Source organism: Pollachius pollachius (assembly GCF_949987615.1).
Source record: "Pollachius pollachius genome assembly, chromosome: 3".
In the NCBI taxonomy this organism is placed as follows: Eukaryota; Metazoa; Chordata; class Actinopteri; order Gadiformes; family Gadidae; genus Pollachius; species Pollachius pollachius.
In genome coordinates, this window is record NC_136936.1 from 4,103,469 (window position 1) to 4,121,464 (window position 17,996).

Here is a 17,996-nt window from a genome sequence, read left to right on the forward strand (position 1 = left end):
CAAGTGTATCCCTCACACACAAACAAATAACACATGAACATCATCTGTGGAAGCTGCTCTTTATTTGAAAAAGAAAGAAAAGACCTCAGTCATCGTTTTGCTACACATTCTAATTACATAAAGAAAAATAGCTGCGTTAAGACCAACGCAGAGAATCCTGAATCCAACTTAGGTAGAGTCAAATTTGATTGAATTGCTTTCATATTTCATACATCTTTCCGTCCCCGCTGAGTGAACAGTCATTATTTTTTTAATATATACAAAGAGCACCGATCAACAGTGCTCCGCCCCGCCCTGTTCCACTGGATCTCTATACAATTAAATTTACATCCAAACTGTGACCCCTTCCGCCATCCCCGACGTCCCACGACCATATTCGGCCTTTCCCCTTCCGCCGACTCCTCCAGCGGGGGTCGGCGAGAAGAGGGGCGTGGCCGACGCAGAAAGATGTGTGCGACATGAAGACAACTCTTTCACATTCAGAGTAAAAGGCAGCCATGAGTACGGTCAGTGAGTCAATGGCATGCCAAGCTTAAAGCAAAACGGAGCCCACCCCTTTCCCCATTGTGATGCTTCTGATGTCGTGGATGACGTATCTCTCCCCTCCCCTGCTCCCCACTAGACAGAAAATTGTTCCATTGCAAAAAACCCTAGGCACAGAATTGTCTATATACTGTAGGTAACTGACTCAAACTCTACACCCTGCACTTGTAGTACAACGGAGATGGTGAAATATTTTCATCTAGTAAAAATTGTTCTTAACACAAAAACTGGAGAATATTTAGTGCTCTATCATTCCGCTTAATAGGTGTAATTTAATATAATAGCTATTTTTTTTTTTACTCTACCTCTCAATAATACAGTCTGAGATCCATATTTAAAGGTGAAGCAACCCCACAGGTGTTCAATGTAGTGTACATTTTACAGCCCCCCCCCCCCCCAAGTCTTAAATCAATAATCATAAATAAATACAAACAACACACAAGGAATGTCTACTGTAAACACGGTAAAAAAGACAAAAACTAAACAGGTGTAAACGTCATTAGCATCACTACTTGGTGACAGTTAAATTACCGGAGGAGGAAATCGATGATGATGACGACGATGGAGTTCTGATCGAGAAAGGTTAAAAGGGGACACCTCTTGATTTTCCCGCCACATCCCTCCTCCTCATCCTCACCCCTTCTCCCCCCCTCCCCCTCTCTTTCCCGCTTAAGGAGAACGACAAGCTTTTTTTTTTTTTTTGTCCAACCAACACCGTGTACATAAACATGATAAACAGTTTCTCAGCACCCATAACTATCTTCACAGGTTACACTGTAAAATGGGGGAGGAGAGACCCTCAACATTGGGGAGGGAAGGGGGAGAGGGGGAGAGGGGGAGAGGGGGAGAGGGGGAGAGGGTAGAGGGGGGAGGGGGCGGTTGGAAAGCAGCATCACTTGAAGTCTTGGGGACAAAATTTGCGTAATAATCGAAAGGGGGAGCAGGGGTTTTGTCCAATATGTCGTTCGGAGACGGTTGCCATGGTTTCGGACAGTCATTGCCGACCACTCTGTTCGTGACATGTCTTGTATTCTATGGTGTGTGTGTGTGTGTGTGTGTGTCTGTGTGTGTGTGTGTGTGTGTGTGTGTGTGTGTGTGTGTGGGTTGGGTTGGAGGAGGTTTCTCTGAAGAGTTGGACAGCGTCGTAGACAGAGCCCGGCACTAAGTGCTTGGTCCTCACAGAGACTCTCCCAGCCACCATTACATGAACTGCATCTGCGGAGAGGGGAGACATCAGGTCACACTGATTTAATAGACATTGGCTGATTTTTTATATGGCTTAATCAATTGCGTACCATTTTCTTTCGTTATAAATGTGACACAAAAGCTGTGATAACAAAATATCTAAATGTAAACTAAAATACGTATAAAATAAACAACGATGGGCATTGTATTATTGCTCTTATTTCTAAGTCTAATCCATTAATGTATAATATGGCCAATAAGACTAGCTAGCCAAGTTGTACATTGATCATTGTGTTTAGATATTAGTTGAATATTAGTTGAAAATGTAGTGGCTTTGCAATAGACAATGATCTGAAATGTTCCAAAACTAGAATAAAACACAAACGAAAACACAACCAAGTGAGACATTAACGATAACGATAAAACAACCAACAAAGTAAAAGAAGTTTGAGGTTTGAGTAAAAAATGTGAAGGTTGAAAGACAGGAAGAAACGAGAAAAAACAAAAGGAGAGAAGATAAAGAGAACGAGCAATCCCATGTGTTCGAGTGCGTCAGCACGAGAGAGAGAGAGAGAGAGAATGAGCGAGAGAGAGAGAGAGAGAGAGAATGAGCGAGAGAGAGAGCTGTACCTAGAGAGAGAGAGAGAGAGAGAGAGAGAGAGAGAGAGAGAGAGAGAGAGAGAGAGAGAGAGAGAGAGAGCGAGAGAGAGCTGTACCTAGAGAGAGAGACGGGTCTACAAGAAATCCTTGAGAGAGAGCTGTGCAAATGGGTCCTGTCCCGGAGCGCGAAGAGGACTCTGGCTGGAGGGACTAGAGGCCGCAGAAGGCTACGACAGCAGGAAAGAAGGAGGAAACGAGAGGGCATGGAGGGGGGGGGAGGCGACGGGAAGAGGGGCAACAGCAGTCAGTTAAAAATACATATGTATAAAGGGGGCGGAGCCAAGAGATTAGTCAGGAGTATGGACGCCATGGTGACCACATGAGAAGACAAAAGGCAGAAAGGAAGTGAAGGAGAGATAAACAAGGGTAGTCAAGACGAAGGATGGATGGACGGTCCGGCGCTTCCCTCTCCGGGGGAGGGAATAAAGGGGCCCAGTGTTGGGGTCAGCGTCGGAGGCCACATCAGCCACACTCACACCACCACACACACACTGGGCTGTCACCACGATGGGATCTTGACACCAGTGAATACAGAGCAAACAAACCGGTTTTTATTTTTATCCCAGACGTTCACCGCGGCCACCGAAGGCGTGAAGGTGCCCTGAGCCAAAGCGCTCACTCGTACCTGCGCGCTGGACACGGAGCCGAAGGGGTTAGGGGGCCGCATGATGGGCTGGTTGTACATCATGGTGGATTGGGTCATCATCCCCATGGAGCCCATGGGCGGGGGCTGCGGCAGAGGGAAGGCAGAGACGGGGGGGGGGAGGTTAGTGCTGACGTTTTAAACACCCAAGGACATCTCCCTGTGTTTCTCGGTGTCATCCGATCCTTGTTTCATGACGTCGCATTGTAACGGAGCCTTGTTATTTGTTAGCATTAAAAGCGTGCTTTGGAGTTGGCTTTGGTCAGAATAATCAAAATAATCGAAGGAACGGTCTCAGAGGGCTTAGCAGGCCGTGTGTCTATGACACCCCCCTGACCCTAGCCCCCCAGGGGGCAAGACAAAACTTGGAACAGATGAATCGGAGCAAAAATTGATTTGTTAAACGCCGATAACTGTAGGGGGTGACAGTGTGTGAACCGTGGTGGCGGGGGTGAACGCCACTCACCATGCCGTATCCCATCATGCTCGTTGGCGTCGTGGCGGGGTAGGCCATGACGGACGTGGGCTACGGGAGAGAGACACAACACAAGACGGCAGATAAGGAGACACACTCGTGGCACAGAACGCTACGCTACGGACACACCAACAAGAGCCTCGGAAGAAACGGCCCCATACGGCGAAGGCCGTAGCGTCCTTCTTTCTCAAACGATAGTTAATGTATAGCGCGGGGAAGGGGGGGGGTTAGGCTGCTACGACGACAGGGGCCTTTGTGTGATCACCATGGAGACGGGGTTCCAGGTCGTGGAGGGCGCCGCCTTGGGCTGCCAGTTGGTGCCTCCCGTCAGCCTCTTCTCCCCCGGCTGGCTCCAGTGGATGTCACTGTGGGTTCAGACATGCTAATATTAGCCGCGGCTCCTGGCTAGCTTCAGCTCCCGGACGCTGGCCAACAGCGCAGTTTGTTTGTTTGTTTGTTGTCGCGTAGCTAAGCGACGGCGGAATAAAAAAAAGGTCACACTCGTGACACTATTTATATGGTCGTTGGGGGGGGGGGGGGGGGGGAGGAGTTGTGTGTGTTTGCATGTGTCCTTGCATGAGCTTGGGCAGTCAAGCGTGCGTGTGTGTGTGTGTGTGTTTGCCCATGTATGCGTGTGTGTGTCAATTCATGAATGTGTGTCCAACCATATTTGTGTGTGTTTGTGTTGACATGTGTGTGTTGTCTTTGTGTCCACTCTTGTCTTTGGGTCTGTGGGGTGCCACGTACTTTTTCGAGGTTCCATTTCCGATGCCGAGGTCTGTGGGAAGAGAGCGAGGTGTGAGCAGAGTGATGGTCTTCGGACGTGACAGCGCGGGGTGATTTGTTTATCGTGATTTGTTGGTCTGCTGACACGGATTATGTAACACGACGTTGCGCATCATACGATAATCTCCGCTTATCGTCTCCTCGCCTGTGCGCGTCCACTAAGGTCACTTTGATAGTGTGGCGTTTAAAAAAGAAGATGCTATCATATCACCCTTAATACAAAGAACAGATACATCGTGGCACGGAGACGTTCATTGCCATTATCAAGATAAGAATGTGGGAAGAGAGGTATAAAACATCCCGGGACAGGAAGGCAAGGATAAAGGGAATAGTAAATCACAGGAACTAGGCTTGGATACTCACTGCCCACAAGGTTAGCAAGGGAGGAGTCAAGGTCGTCCGACACCAGCCGGTCTGGGTTCTGCATGGAGCACAGACCTTGGCTTGACCCCGCTAGGGTGGGCTTCAGGATGCTCCCGGAGATATCTGGCAAGGTAACAGACGGTGGTTCTATCACGTGTATATATATATATATATAAACCAGCGGCAACACATCAGCCATGACAGGCTAATGTATTTATATATCCTAATTGGCTAAATACAGTGCCACTTTGACGATCAGGTAGCCTGTACCATCGCTCCGGGAACGACAGTAATTAATATTTTAATCTTTGGTGTTAATAATGTTTGTGCGTGTATTGGGTGGATGTGCGTTTACATAATTTGCATAGATGAGCGTTTCCTGGTGTGTATTCAACGTTGGGCTGACACGACGGCCTAGCCTGACTATCAAGGTCGTGACCCATTTCTCAAAATATGACAAAACAACAAACAACCGTGACTTCATTTAAATACTGTTACGTGACCCTCTCCCTTTGGAAAACATGTTTTGGTGTCGACCGCAGTGAGACGGCATAAGGCCTGGAATCTGCCCTGCATGAACTCCAATAACCTGGAGCCCTACCTTGAGCACACAGAAACCGCATTAAATACGAAACCCCGTGTCAATTCCAGGGCTCTCTCCCCCGTGTGTGTTTGTGTGTCTGAGTGTGTGTCCTCACCGTCAGAAACCAGGACGTTGCCGCCTGCCGCTTTGGCTCCAAACACCGACTCGAAGTCGACCTGCAGACCCCCGGATGGGACGGGCTGCTGGGAGGCAGGCTGTGGCGTGGAGTACCCTTTAGGGGAGAGAGAGACACAGCAGGAGGGGGGGGAGAGAGCGCCGTTAGACAACCCCCACCGGCGCGCCGCTTCAGAATAAATCTCAAGACGTCACGGGTGGATGCTAGTCATGGATATTATGTACGTAGGACAAAAAGCGACCTATCCACTGGATTATAACCACCTGACCGGGGTTGTTTTACACAAGGCTGCTGTGTGTGTCACTCTCCGTTCTCTGTTAAGAGGGGTAACAAGTCACAGCTGAGCTTTAAAAATAAACTGGGATGGCCGTGATTGACGTAAACCCCTCCGACGTGGGGCTTCTCCCGTTCTCCCAGGGGAGTTTGTGGCTGCAGCTCTGTCCTGGGCGTACGGCTAGGTACAATACCTCTGAATAGACCTGCTACAGCAGAGGACTCGGTGGGGTAGGGAGGCTGGTGGTGGTGGTGCGGACCTGGCGCTGGACCACAGAAGGAGTCTGACACCGGAAGCAGAAAGTAGGAAGAAGAAGGAAAGAAAGAGGAGACAGACCAATAGAGAAGGGATATGAGGACAGTGCCGGTAAACAAGCCAGGGCAGAAAGAAAAACAGCAGGAGAAGATAATTAAATAAGGGAAGGTTGATTTTAATTCAAGGTTTAAGATCAATTTGCTTAATTTTAAGTAGCAGAGACAGAATAGCCTATGGGAGGGAGGATATCAGGGATATATATCCAGTTCTGCAATCAATTAAAGGGTAGCAAAGGCAGGTTAAACCACCTAGATGAGGGTTGCATCAAAACTTTTTGGGATTGTAAAAAAACAAGAAACACCCTATGTTTGCCAAGCGGGGAAACATAGGCTTGGATGGTGGACCATCAAAGTACCTGACATGGAGTGTTCTATCCGCACTGTACGTTTGTAATTGGTTGAAACGGACGAGTTTGTGTCAATAAAGGGATTGTAACGATCTGGAGGATCAAACATAGTGATGGTCAAAGAAAAAACAGATTTCAACTTATTATCTCTATGGTTATTGCTTTGTATTTCCATAGATCTAGATCTATGTTTCTGCATATAACACGTAGTGTCGTATGGCCGGAGGTGGGGGGGTAGGAGGGGGTTCTACTGGGGGTTAGTACACGCCCACATGTCTTCTGATTGGCTGAATGCACAGTATTCTGTGACCATTAAAATTGGCATGGATTATTAAATAAATATAAATAACATTAAAGACGAGGAAGAAAGAGATAATAATAATAATAATAATAATAATAATAATAATAATAATAATAATAATAATAATAATAATAATAATAATAATAAGATAATAACAAGGAAAACTTTACACACAGATATAGCTTATTAACGCTCCAAATCGAGGAAATAACACATTAACCATGCATGTGCGACACTGAGCATTGCTACGGACAAGTGGGGCTACGGGAGAGACAAGAGGGGTTTGGGGGGGAATAGACAAAAAAAAGGCCTTTTACCGCCAAACATTTCATGGGCGGACGTCCTAGAGGGAAAGCTAACACCGTCCGAAGACACGACAGGTATGTGAGCGGCATCGACAACGATTTTTGAGAGGAAAGGGTTAAGGTTTGGCATGGAGTCGTCCCCAGCTTCGGCAGAGGTGAAAGGATCTAGGCAGGCACAGAGAGGAAGGGAGGACACAGAGAGAGAGAGAGAGAGAGACAGGCAGACGTAAACGAGAAGATAAGAGGTGTGGACATCAGAGAGCATGCACAACAGGTCAGAGTAGCAGGTCCTTACCTGCCCAGGCAGTCGCTACTGGGAGCCCCGCAGAGCCAGACTGCATGGAGGGCTGGAAGGTGGACTGCAGGTCGAACGGGTCGCTCTCCATCTTCAGAGCACTGCGGGAAGGAAAACGCCCCTGTCACCTCAACCGTCGGTCGAAACACCCATGATATCATTTGGAATGGGTTAGAAATAAGAAAACTAAAGCGAAGCACAACATAAGACGTGGCATCATTAAGTATTACACGGTGCGCTAAAGAGACACAGTTGCATAAAAAGAAAGCTTTTACTCGGGATTTATACATGGACACAAAGAGTCCACGCAACCACCGAAATATTCCCGGATTTTCCTCGGCATAAGTCGAGTAAATACCTTTCGGGCGAGCGTTAAATCGCGAACCTTTCGCTTTGAAAAGCCCAAGCGATCGATTCCATCTACAGAGCCGCTATTAGAGTGTACCCGTTGGAGCAGCTGGGGGTGGAGAAGAGGTCGATGGCCGGGGCTGTGCTGACGGTGCCCCCTGTGGTGGAGACGGGCGACGTGTCGGTCGTGGCGAAAGAGGGCCTCTTAGACAGCTCCTTCAGCCTCTGTTCCTACGAAAAGGACAAGTTTCAGAACCCCCAACGAAAGCCAACATGGCGGTCGCGTTTGGACGCCCTTGTTGTTGTGTACTTTGGTTGCTATGGGGTGTCGTGCGGTTGTTTGTTTGTTTTCCTGGTTAAACTCACGCCGAGTGACACACTTTGGATTACTTTCCCCTCCCTTGTGATCTGCTGAACTTTAATTATGCAAATTACATTGCAAATACTGCTGCAAATACCGTATTTGTATTCCTGTTGACTGTCTCAGACGCCTCGTTGCACATTTGTATTTATTATCCTGAATAAATGCTTACACCTGCACCAAGATGAAAACCCTGAACAATTTACACTTTGGCAAAAAAAAAACAGTTCAGAGTCCTTTTAACCACGGCCGTACCTTAAGCGCTTTGAGTCGGGCCTGCTCTTCCTCCAGAGCCGCCTGCTTTTCCCGCTCGTCCACCTTAGTGAACGACATCCCCGTGCTCGCTAGAGACGACACCGCGTTGGACAGGGTGCTCGCCCTGGAGACCAAAAAAAACACATTTGTAGAACATGAGCGCATTTGAGGACTGAACGGTGAATACTGTATCGGAGAGCGTCCCAACGCCATCTCTCCAGACATGGTAATGAGAATAAATTGCTCATGACATTAACGTTAACATTTAGCAGACGATTTTATCCAAAGCGACTTACAAAGAGTCAATTTGTCGGAAGAGAAACAATATATTGCTGTCGGTACAGTAAGGATGTTCATAGAACCAAGGGCCAAGCACTAACAATTGTTAGGTCAACCCCATTCCCTGTATACAACAAAGGGTTGTTTACAGGGTAGGAGAAGATGCTACACAATGCTAAGTACTATTTTTAAGTGTACGCATACAATAAGTGCGTACATTAAGTGCCAGGACGTACAACATACAATAAGTGCGTTTGAGTGGTGTGAGATCATTCCTTGTTTAACAGCACAAAATGCTAGGCGGGTCCTGGGCCAAAAAGGTTCAGCGAACTGAAGCCGGGAGACCGGAGAAGCACCTACCTGCTGGCAGCGGTGGAGTCTTTGACCTTCTTGCCCTCTAAGGAGGCCAAGTGCTGCTCCAGGGCTTCCAGGAGACTGCTGGGAGCCTGGCGGGCCAAGAGCACCAAGTTAGCATCGATCTCACACCATGAACATCTGTCTGTTTGGGCATCAGGAACTGCTGAGCCAGGGGTGGGCAAGGCAATGTTAGGGGGGGTTCTATGTAGTTCTTCTAAGGACTAAAGGCTAAAAAATGCTACACTATACTAACAACGTGTTGACAAGTGACTATGGTGCCCTTCTGAGCATTGAAGTCAAGTTAAATGTTAAGAAATGGCAAAAAACGTTGAGTTATGAGTTAGCCCACCGCTGTGCAATGATTGCATTCCAGCTGAGAAGCCACTTTGGATGAGCGAGGAAGACGACGTGTGTGAAATGAGGCACCTCACAACTTGGCCATCGCGGAGCCGATCCAATGTCCAAGCACCATGGCTCGGACATTGGTCGGTGTAACAATGCCCATTGGGGCAGCCATTGTCAACATGAGCTACATGGGGGGGGGGGGGGGGGGGGGGTACACCTCATGGGACACAAAGTGAATTACATGATTTACCACGGAGAGAGTTTTTTCCTTCAACTGTTTTTCACCACGATGTAGGAGAGACAGAATCAGAGCAGGGGCATGCAAAGATACAACACTAAAGCAAGTCACAGACACCGAAAGAAGAGTGAGATGATAGTACTTACACAAACTGTGAACTAAAGTGGAAAGATAAAGGGAAAATACAGAATATAAAGGTGGTGACTAGCAGTGACCAGTTATGTGCGTGTGCGTGTGGGTGTTTGCGTGTGTGCCCGTGTTGTTACAGTATGAGAGAGGGTGACTTGTTTAAACTTACAATTGACCATACCCCAACATGTACACTTGGATTAGAATGTAGGGCTTGTAATACACATGGTGAAGACACACAAGTTCTGACTGCCGTAGCAGGCCTTCTCATCTGAATTAGTCAGCTCACCGAAAGCTTGCCTTTATCACCTTTATTTAATGTAAAAAGGTGGAAGAGAGAGAGCGCTAAAAGACACAAACAAATAGAAAAGAAGTAGAGGAAGGCTTGGAGGAAAAAGGGTCTTTGTTGGCGACATGCGATAAAGAATATCATGCAGTGTCTTATCTCGCAGGAACATTTGTACAGGGTGGGGCGTGTGCATTTTGTTCAATATGTAAACTGTTTCTAGGCAAACGTTCTAGGCAAAATAATTGAAAGAAACATAGATTGAAAGAAAGAGCTTCTGCCTTATCTTTGTACAGCCCGAAAGAAAAAGGTACTAGGCAGCATATCGCTGTACGTTGCATGTGTAGGCCTGCTGCAGGTCTGTTACCAACCAATGCTCCGGCGTTTTTATGCTTACCTGAGAAAGATCCGGAATGTCCCCTCGATCAATTCCCACCTGCTGTTAAACGGAAAACAGAATTGATTGATGTATATCGGCTTAGCATCATCACACAATCAATGTACTGTTCACTTTTCTAGCAAAGTAATAATGGCATCTACATTTCATTTGTACAACTCAATAAAACCTAAGAGCATCGTTTCACAGCTACCTCCGCTACTTTGAGAAACTCTGATATCCGGGTCATTCTGGTGAGAAACTTCTTGTAGATGTCCAAGCCTTCTTTACACTGGGTCTTCTTCATGTCAAAGTATTTTTCTGCGTTTGTAACAAACAAAGGTACCCGTTAGCTTTGGAACATACAACATGGATATGTCTTAGTGTATTGCTAAGAGGGCAATGTCCACTTTGACTTAATAGAACAAAAGTTGGTTAATGCGGGGATAAAAGCTATCACTCTGTGATCACTCTTACCAAGGAGGTTGATAATCCCTTCGTTGTACGCAGCGAAGAGCCTGATGGAGTCTTTGAACAGGAGCATGAACGCAGCGTTGATCACTCCATTAGTGAGCTCATTGGCATTGACCTGAAGGAGAGGAGAGCAGAGTGAGTTCACAATCAGCTTGTGCATTTGCAGTCTTTGTTGACAGAATAACATAGCCAGGGTGATTGAAAAACCACTGACTCACAGAACCTCTTATCAGACTATTTTTACCACCTTGAATCACCGGGAATACTATCTCTAATAACAAGCCCTGACTCATTTTAACAGTGAAATTAACATTTTGTTTGTACATTAATGTAGTCTACAATTAAATCGATATTACTTCCCTATCCATTACGATTATTTATTAATATTTATTTGCCTGTCAGAAATCGTTTGACATATGATTGCCTTATAATTACAGTGCCGGCAACCCTAGGGAAGAACAGAATCCAAATGTATTTTGACTTGTGTAGCATGCCTTGCAAAGACGCCAATGACGTAAAGAATACATATTTAATCTTCATGCAAATGAACCTTGCCCAGTGGTTGGGAACTTAAAAAAAGAACTCATGCAGTAGCATCTGGTTTCTCCTTACACTACTCACGTTGAAGTCCAGTAGGGCATCCATCTGGTTCTGGATGATAGGGATGGTCTTGAGCAGCTTTTCTGTGTTCATCATCCTCATCACTCCATCCACCCTGCATAGAGTAAGTGGGAAGAGTGGGTGGGAAGGGGTCAGGAGAGAAGGCACGCCCCAACAGATAAAGGTAGCCAAGAGAGTAAGAGAGAGAGGGGATGTTCGGCATCAGACAATTCTTTTGTTGTACCCATATTTAAGTAAATATCATTGACTCAAAAGCTGAAAATCGTTTAAAAGCCATTAAGTGTTTTGTAGTTTTCAATTCTTACCCTCGCTTTACTTTGGTGAAGTCAAAGGCCACCTGTCGATAGGAGACTGCCTTCTCGTTGAGGTAGCGACTATACCTCCGGATAAATGTGGACATGTCATACCCTGCAAGAGAGACATCACAGATATTAGTTCCCCAGACTCCAAAACGACTCATATGGGCACTAAACTGTATGACAAGTAAACATCAGGAAGGTCATTGATTGACTGAAGATGAGTGTGTCGTTTACCTTGTAGCCCACTTTTATCCAAAAAATTACTGAGGTTGAACAATGTATTCCTTGAAGCCAAGTACTGGACAAAACGCTGTTAGGAAACAAAAATAAAATGACAGCCATTGATTATAGATCGTTTCTCTGGAAGCTATGGTGCTTTCGATGACACACTCGGCAGTGGACATTTTAGACACAGCGAGCAGTAAAAATGCCCGCGCTGCATTGACCGGGCTCACCTCATTGCCATACACCATGAGGTGTTGTGTGGTGATGAGGGACTTGAAGACTACCACCCAGCTGGTGTTGGTGGTCCGCTCAAACAGCGAGTCCGCCAGCTGGGGAATGTTCACATTCATCTCGTTGGTGCAGTGGATCAGATCTGAGGAGCAACACAATGGCCAGGAACTTAGTGCTTTGTAAACAGGAGAATAGCAACACGGTGATTCACCAGTTCTTATTTTTAAATAGCCCCAATTGTTCATTATATCATGGACGTCATGGATCATCATGTGATGTGGCTCTCCAAAAAAAACAACTCAGTCAAAGTCTCAGAAATTTGCTTGTTACAAGGCTGGACACCCGCCTGTCACACCATCGCAAACACATATATGCCCGTTTATTACTGGTCTTTGAACCCTGGCCAGGAACTAAATTAGTATCACCCCAATTCATGTAGGCCTAGCACAAATAAGCCAATATCCTGATAATCATAAAATAACTTTATGTCCTGGACATAATGCAAGGCCTTAGATTAATGTGTAGTCCAAACATCCAGAATAGACACGATATATCTGCGCGAAACTCTAATTAAACCAAACATTATCTTTCATATCAGTGTTGTTGCAAGGTCAGGGAATATATATTTATGGTCATATATTATTTTACCAATATGCAGCCTTAATCATTATTAGACTAAATGATTAAAGAATTCCACAGAGGGTTTTGTTCACTATAATGTCACACATTACAACTGGAATATATATTAAAACCATGGTAACCATGGTTTTAAGTTCCGAAGAAATCTGATTCCTACGATTTGCATTCTGCCATATCACCTAGCCCTCTCGTTGATAGATGTCCTATACCAATGCATGGACATTTTGTGAAAGCAATAGGAATAGAATGAATTCAGATCAGGATGGAAAGAGGTTTTTTTTCTTTTAAAAGGCGGTTGATTGCCACTCATCACTAGTAGTAATTCCTGCTCTAGAAACTAATGTATAGCTGTGTCATGTCATCAAACGCATGTCACCATCAGAACAAGGGATGTCAAAAACTCCCTAAAAATGAGTACATCGTTATAATGATTATGTTGAGAATGCCATAGCATTTGATGGCTGGAAGACATGCAAGTGCATTAATGTGTCATAATGCATGGCTTTTCTAATGCCGGTTCCGCCTTACAAAAAACATATTTTCTCTTTGCGTTCATCCCAAAGAGTGCTAGTTTATCGATGTGAGCACGAACAGCAAATACAGGGGGGCTTGCTATTGGCCCTGCCAGTCACTGCAGTGACAGGATTGACAGTGTAATTGGGCCTCACTTTCTGCCCTATATTTGCCAGTTTTCTGGAGTCAAAGCAGGATTTAAAGTAGGACAGGATAACCTTCCGGAGTAGTAGCAGAATGAGGAGGATAGATGCCTGATTGACCCAGAGAGGGTGGCAAGCAGAGACAGGCAGTAGGTCTAGCAGAGGTTCTCAATGTCATGCCTGTGTGAGCTTACTCTCCCAATGAACATTGAAAGCTGTTTAGTATATTAATGCGGCTAATGGCTAATAACATACACTTCTCAAGATCTTGCCTCGTATTTAGAGTGTCTTCAAGGGGCGGGCTGCCTGTTACTGTACCTCCGGCCTAAACCCTGGAACAGTTTCCCATTGAGAAACAGTCTGTGTCAACCGACCTCATAAAAAATGTCCCTAGCAACTTTTTTGTACACGTTGTCTCATATTTGTCCATGCAATAAATATGTAGCCACAATGGCTGCAGCCATTGTGATGTCTAATTTTACTGCATTTTAGTCACATCACCTGAAAAACATTTGTGATTTTGGAGGAGCGCCGTGTTGTGTTGTATCTAAGCACAGGAATTAAGCAAAAACTAATTGCATGATCATTCATGAATTAAAACGTATATTTTGTGTAGTGCGTACAGTGAAGAGATTTCCATTATGCAGGGCTGGGTGAGACAATAAAAAGCCATTTAATTTCAATCAATATTTATATATTTCCCATCCAAATATATTTCTCTTGACAAATATAAATGCTTTAAAATATTCTAGAAGAAAACTAAATGATAAACCAATACCTTTCCCAACAACATGTCTTTAGAACCAGTGGTTTGCATCACAGCGGTGCTGACAGTGACCTAAACCCATTGTACTGTGTATGCATGAACAAGAGAGAATGGGTGTATAGGCTCTCTGTTCTCTGTAGGAGGGAGGAAGCTCGAGTCACACATTGAGTGGCTGGCTATGTTTGGCTGGACCAACAATATTTCAACACTTTGCCAGCTCCCCCTAACTCATCCCAGCCACAGAAGAGAAGAGACCTGCTCAGTGGCCCAACAGGTGTGGAGGCATATCAATAGAGCCTAAAGCCCTGCCACTTTAAAATACATCAGCATGCTTGGTTTAGATAAATCACTTTCTTCAATCGCTTATCCAGTTGTTCCAAGTTCATTAACATTTCCTCACGTTTGTAGCTGCTATGCATGGAGGGTTTAAATACAGACACCACAGGCCAAGGTCTTAAAAGAGAGTAGGTCAGTGACGTTGTAATGCATCTATATATCTATATCTACCTATATACGTGGGGACCATTTGAGTCCCAGGACATCATCTATGTCTATCATGAGCAGATTAAAATAATGTTAACTTTCTATTATGAATACCATCCTGTGGTCCTCTGACATCGTCTTAACCTGGGTAATGGGTGGTGGGTAGTGCCCCTTGAGTATTCCAGCAAAGGCGTAAGGGAATCTTACATGTAAATAGGCAAATAATGCAATAATACTGCATAATCGATTAAATCAATTTGGCCCTAGTATAATAACGAGATCATAATGAGAAATGTGTCATACAGGCCGTAGCATTATTGAGTCTGTAATCAATGTAATTATGTATCTGAGGCAACACAATCACAGTGGCCACAGCTATAGGTAATAATGAAGAATGATGGAAGTGGAACCGGCATAGATCGCATTGTAACTTTTAATTCTAGGCCCATAACGGGCCCTGTGGGCAACTCTACATCTTAGCATCCCGAACAGCCTGTTCTGTTGTATAACAATGAGCAAAAAAAGTCTCCTTACATTGTTTACGACAAGAATGCACCAAATGCAGCCCAAATTGTCATGCAACAATGTGTTATAATAATAAAAAAGAACAAATCTGGTCAGTCATTGTAGACAGCGCTACACGACTGCTACGTTAGCTAACCTGAGTTTGACAGCGATTGAATGGGGGGGGGATTCAACTAAAGCGAACTACTTCTTACGAATATGTGAAGATACTGTCTTTAGGGTCGGTGTTATGAACACTATTGCGGGGTTTACTTCAGTATTTGTAGTTTCTATGGTACACATCCTCGCTTTAAAAGGGCGATTTCGCATCAAGAGTCAACAGCATAGCCTACTCTGCTGAGGCTTTGGGGCCCTGTTGGTACCGTCGCAATAACTCTGCTGTTATGCGTTTAAATCCGCAGAATGGCCACACATTGGGGTTTTATTCGGGATACTTACAGTCCAAATGTTTCTTTTTGGGACCCATGATTTCGTGGGTCGTGGCCTTGCATACTGTTTTGGACACGGCCGAGCCCGTTACACTGTGCTGGGCTGCGGTGATCCGGTCCGTAATGCTCTGCCCCGACATCTTCCTTTATGGACGCAACAAAGAATGACAGACACAGCGACACACCGGCTCTCCTTCTGCTGCTGCTGCTTTCAAAACGATCCAGGAGAACTATCCAAGCCTCCAAACCCCCGACCCCTTTTCCCACCTTGGGAAATATAATGGTAAAAAAAAAAAAAAAAAAACAAGACGACCGACCAGACGAGAACCAGAGGAGGGCGTAAGAAAGAGAAGCGATCCACATAAATAGGAATAAATATATAAGCTCGGCCGCTCCGTTCCCTACGATTCAAACTCCGCTTGCGAATAAATTATATTTCATAAACCTACGGCGGTACATTTGGCAGCACAGGGTCCACTCGCTGACTCATTCGCCCCGCCGTCTCTGTCTATCGCTCATTCCGATCTCTAGATCCCGGTGCGTTTCGGTCCGTGTCGGTAGTCGCCACTCCTGCTGCTGGCTTTAAAGCGCTACATGCAGTCAGGGAAATGGCGGGCCTGCTCTGCTCTCAGAGCGTAAGGGTGTTGGGTAGATGAGTGTATGACGTTCAACACACCGGAGCCAGACTTTAGACTCTACTATTGACTGCTTACTCCCCTGCAATTATCTTTGGTGCAGGTGTACATTGCAATTATCCTTTAACGTTGAATGTGGAACTGCACACACAATAGGCTTACATGGGAACCTTTGGATAATGATATCCCTTCTGTGGTTGACCTATTTGTAAATGACCTCAATTCCCATACAAGAAAATCATTTGCATTACCTCTTCACACACATGACCAAACGCACGCTACACGTTCACGATTTGTACGGACTAAGTACAGGCACACTTTTAAAAAAAACATTTCGAAAATCTCCAAAACAACAGTTGGTCAACAACTGTTGCACAATCATTTAGCAAAAAGGGTTCTTGGACTATCAAAATTCGCCAATAGTTTTAGAAACGTCAACACTTAGTTATAGGAGGACTAAATGTTATTAATAATAAAATCATATTAGTAAGAAGAGCCACAGGCTTTTATATAGGCAAACTACCAAGGCAATTGCCTTGGGCGCCACCTGCCCCCATATATATTCGCAAGCAACAAACAGGTTGTTTAGATTAACATTTTTATCCGTTGCTCATTATTGTAAACCATAACCACGATGAACGTGTACCTACTTCTATATTTACCCAACACTTTTCAGCTCTCTCTACCCTAACCCTATCTCACCTCCCCAAGGCCCGCCTCCTCCTTCTGAGCACCCAATCATAACGGTAACACTGAACCCCCCCCCCCCCCCCCCCCCCAAGAAAGTCCCTCGTCCCCAAGGGGGCAAACAAAGTCTTCAAACCAGCTGGGAGACGGTGGCCTCTGCCCCATCTGGGGAGTGGCCAAACTGTCTTGAGACGCCGGGTTCCTCTCTGGTGTGGCAGCACGGGGCTGTGGGGCTCGGAGTTCGGTGTCAGGGGAGCCCCGTCCCTATAAGGGGCAAGCCTGTCTCTATGCAGTGCCACTTTTCTGCCTCTAGGCGGAGGCTGAACTCCACCTGTACAACACCTCCCCAATCATTTCTAACACTCTACAGGGGCCGACCCAGTGGCAGTCCAACTTAGGCCACCGTCCGTCCTGCCTGCGGGGGCGTTCTACCCATACCAGCTCCCCGGCCTAAAAGTCCAGCCAGAGCCAAGCAGTTGATGTCCCTACATGCTCCCCTAGGGACATCAACTCTTTGCATGTGCCGGCTCAGGTCAGGGATGGAGTCGGTCTTTGCCCCCGAGCTCTTGTGCCAGCAGACACGGAAGAGGACTTGGAGGTTCCATTCTTCATCCGCCCTCCTCACATCAAGGTAGATAACTTCCATGCCTCATCCCCCCCCCCCCTTGACCCTTGGAGGACGTTGAGGGACGACCAATTCGAGATATCCTGTGTATCCGAGCGAGTAAAAAGAGACACTACCCAGCAGTACACTATTGGCATCATAGGCAAAGACTTTGCGGAGGGGAGGCTGGCCAACAGAGTCTCAGCTTCCCTCTGGAAGATGATTGTGTTCCGGCCTCTGCTTGACTACACTCATCGGAGCCATCCTTGGAAGGGATGACATCAAAGGAACCCGCCTCAACGCAGATCTCCTGACATATTGGCCCTGTGACAAAGTCCCAGTGGAATTTCTTCCATGGGAGAACCAGACGCTCTTTCCCCCTGTAAGAAGAGGAAACGTTGGCACGTTCATGAACCGCTACACTTCTATACTCTACCTGACTTCACCAAGGGGGGGTCTAGAGGTCGGTGTGTCTTGATCAATACAGGAGAGGGCGCCTATCTAGGCTGCATGGCTTCCAATCAAGCCCCAACCGAGGT

At 45.9% G+C, this 17,996-nt stretch overlaps 1 protein-coding gene across 9 annotated transcripts; it reads right to left on the reverse strand.

The window, feature by feature from the left end:
- Nucleotides 1–52: 52 nt before the first annotated feature.
- Nucleotides 53–16,063, reverse strand: picalmb (phosphatidylinositol binding clathrin assembly protein b). Of its 9 annotated transcripts, none has more exons than XM_079733202.1 (22): nt 15,542–16,063; nt 12,034–12,176; nt 11,813–11,888; nt 11,585–11,687; nt 11,271–11,373; nt 10,662–10,773; nt 10,399–10,505; nt 10,206–10,247; nt 8,814–8,899; nt 8,175–8,298; nt 7,656–7,789; nt 7,211–7,311; nt 6,928–7,080; nt 6,319–6,402; nt 5,842–5,931; nt 5,354–5,470; nt 4,656–4,778; nt 4,254–4,284; nt 3,772–3,871; nt 3,498–3,557; nt 3,014–3,118; nt 53–1,758 (listed from the first exon to the last, which is right to left on the reverse strand). In XM_079733202.1, exons 1-22 carry the CDS (start codon nt 15,669–15,671, stop codon nt 1,744–1,746), a joined length of 2,139 nt encoding a protein of 712 aa, XP_079589328.1. In that variant the 5' UTR covers nt 15,672–16,063; the 3' UTR covers nt 53–1,743. The 9 variants fall into 9 exon arrangements, with proteins under 9 accessions (XP_079589328.1, XP_079589327.1, XP_079589326.1 ...); XM_079733201.1 differs by lacking the exon at nt 53–1,758 and adding an exon at nt 1,765–2,555 and having other exon boundaries at nt 7,656–7,783; nt 11,280–11,373; XM_079733200.1 differs by lacking the exon at nt 53–1,758 and adding an exon at nt 1,765–2,555 and having other exon boundaries at nt 11,280–11,373.
- Nucleotides 16,064–17,996: the final 1,933 nt, after the last annotated feature.

What these genes read in the sequence shown, in the direction of transcription:
- picalmb (XM_079733198.1), bottom strand. Translation starts at nt 15,671, where the DNA reads ATGTCGGGGCAGAGCATTACGGACCGGATCACCGCAGCCCAGCACAGT. An exon ending in TCATGGTGTATGGCAATGAG is followed by an intron (nt 11,889 to 12,033) that starts GTGAGCCCGGTC and finishes GTTTCCTAACAG; the next exon opens with CGTTTTGTCCAGTACTTGGC. An exon ending in GATAGAACACTCCATGTCAG is followed by an intron (nt 5,932 to 6,318) that starts GTACTTTGATGG and finishes TTCCGGTGTCAG; the next exon opens with ACTCCTTCTGTGGTCCAGCG.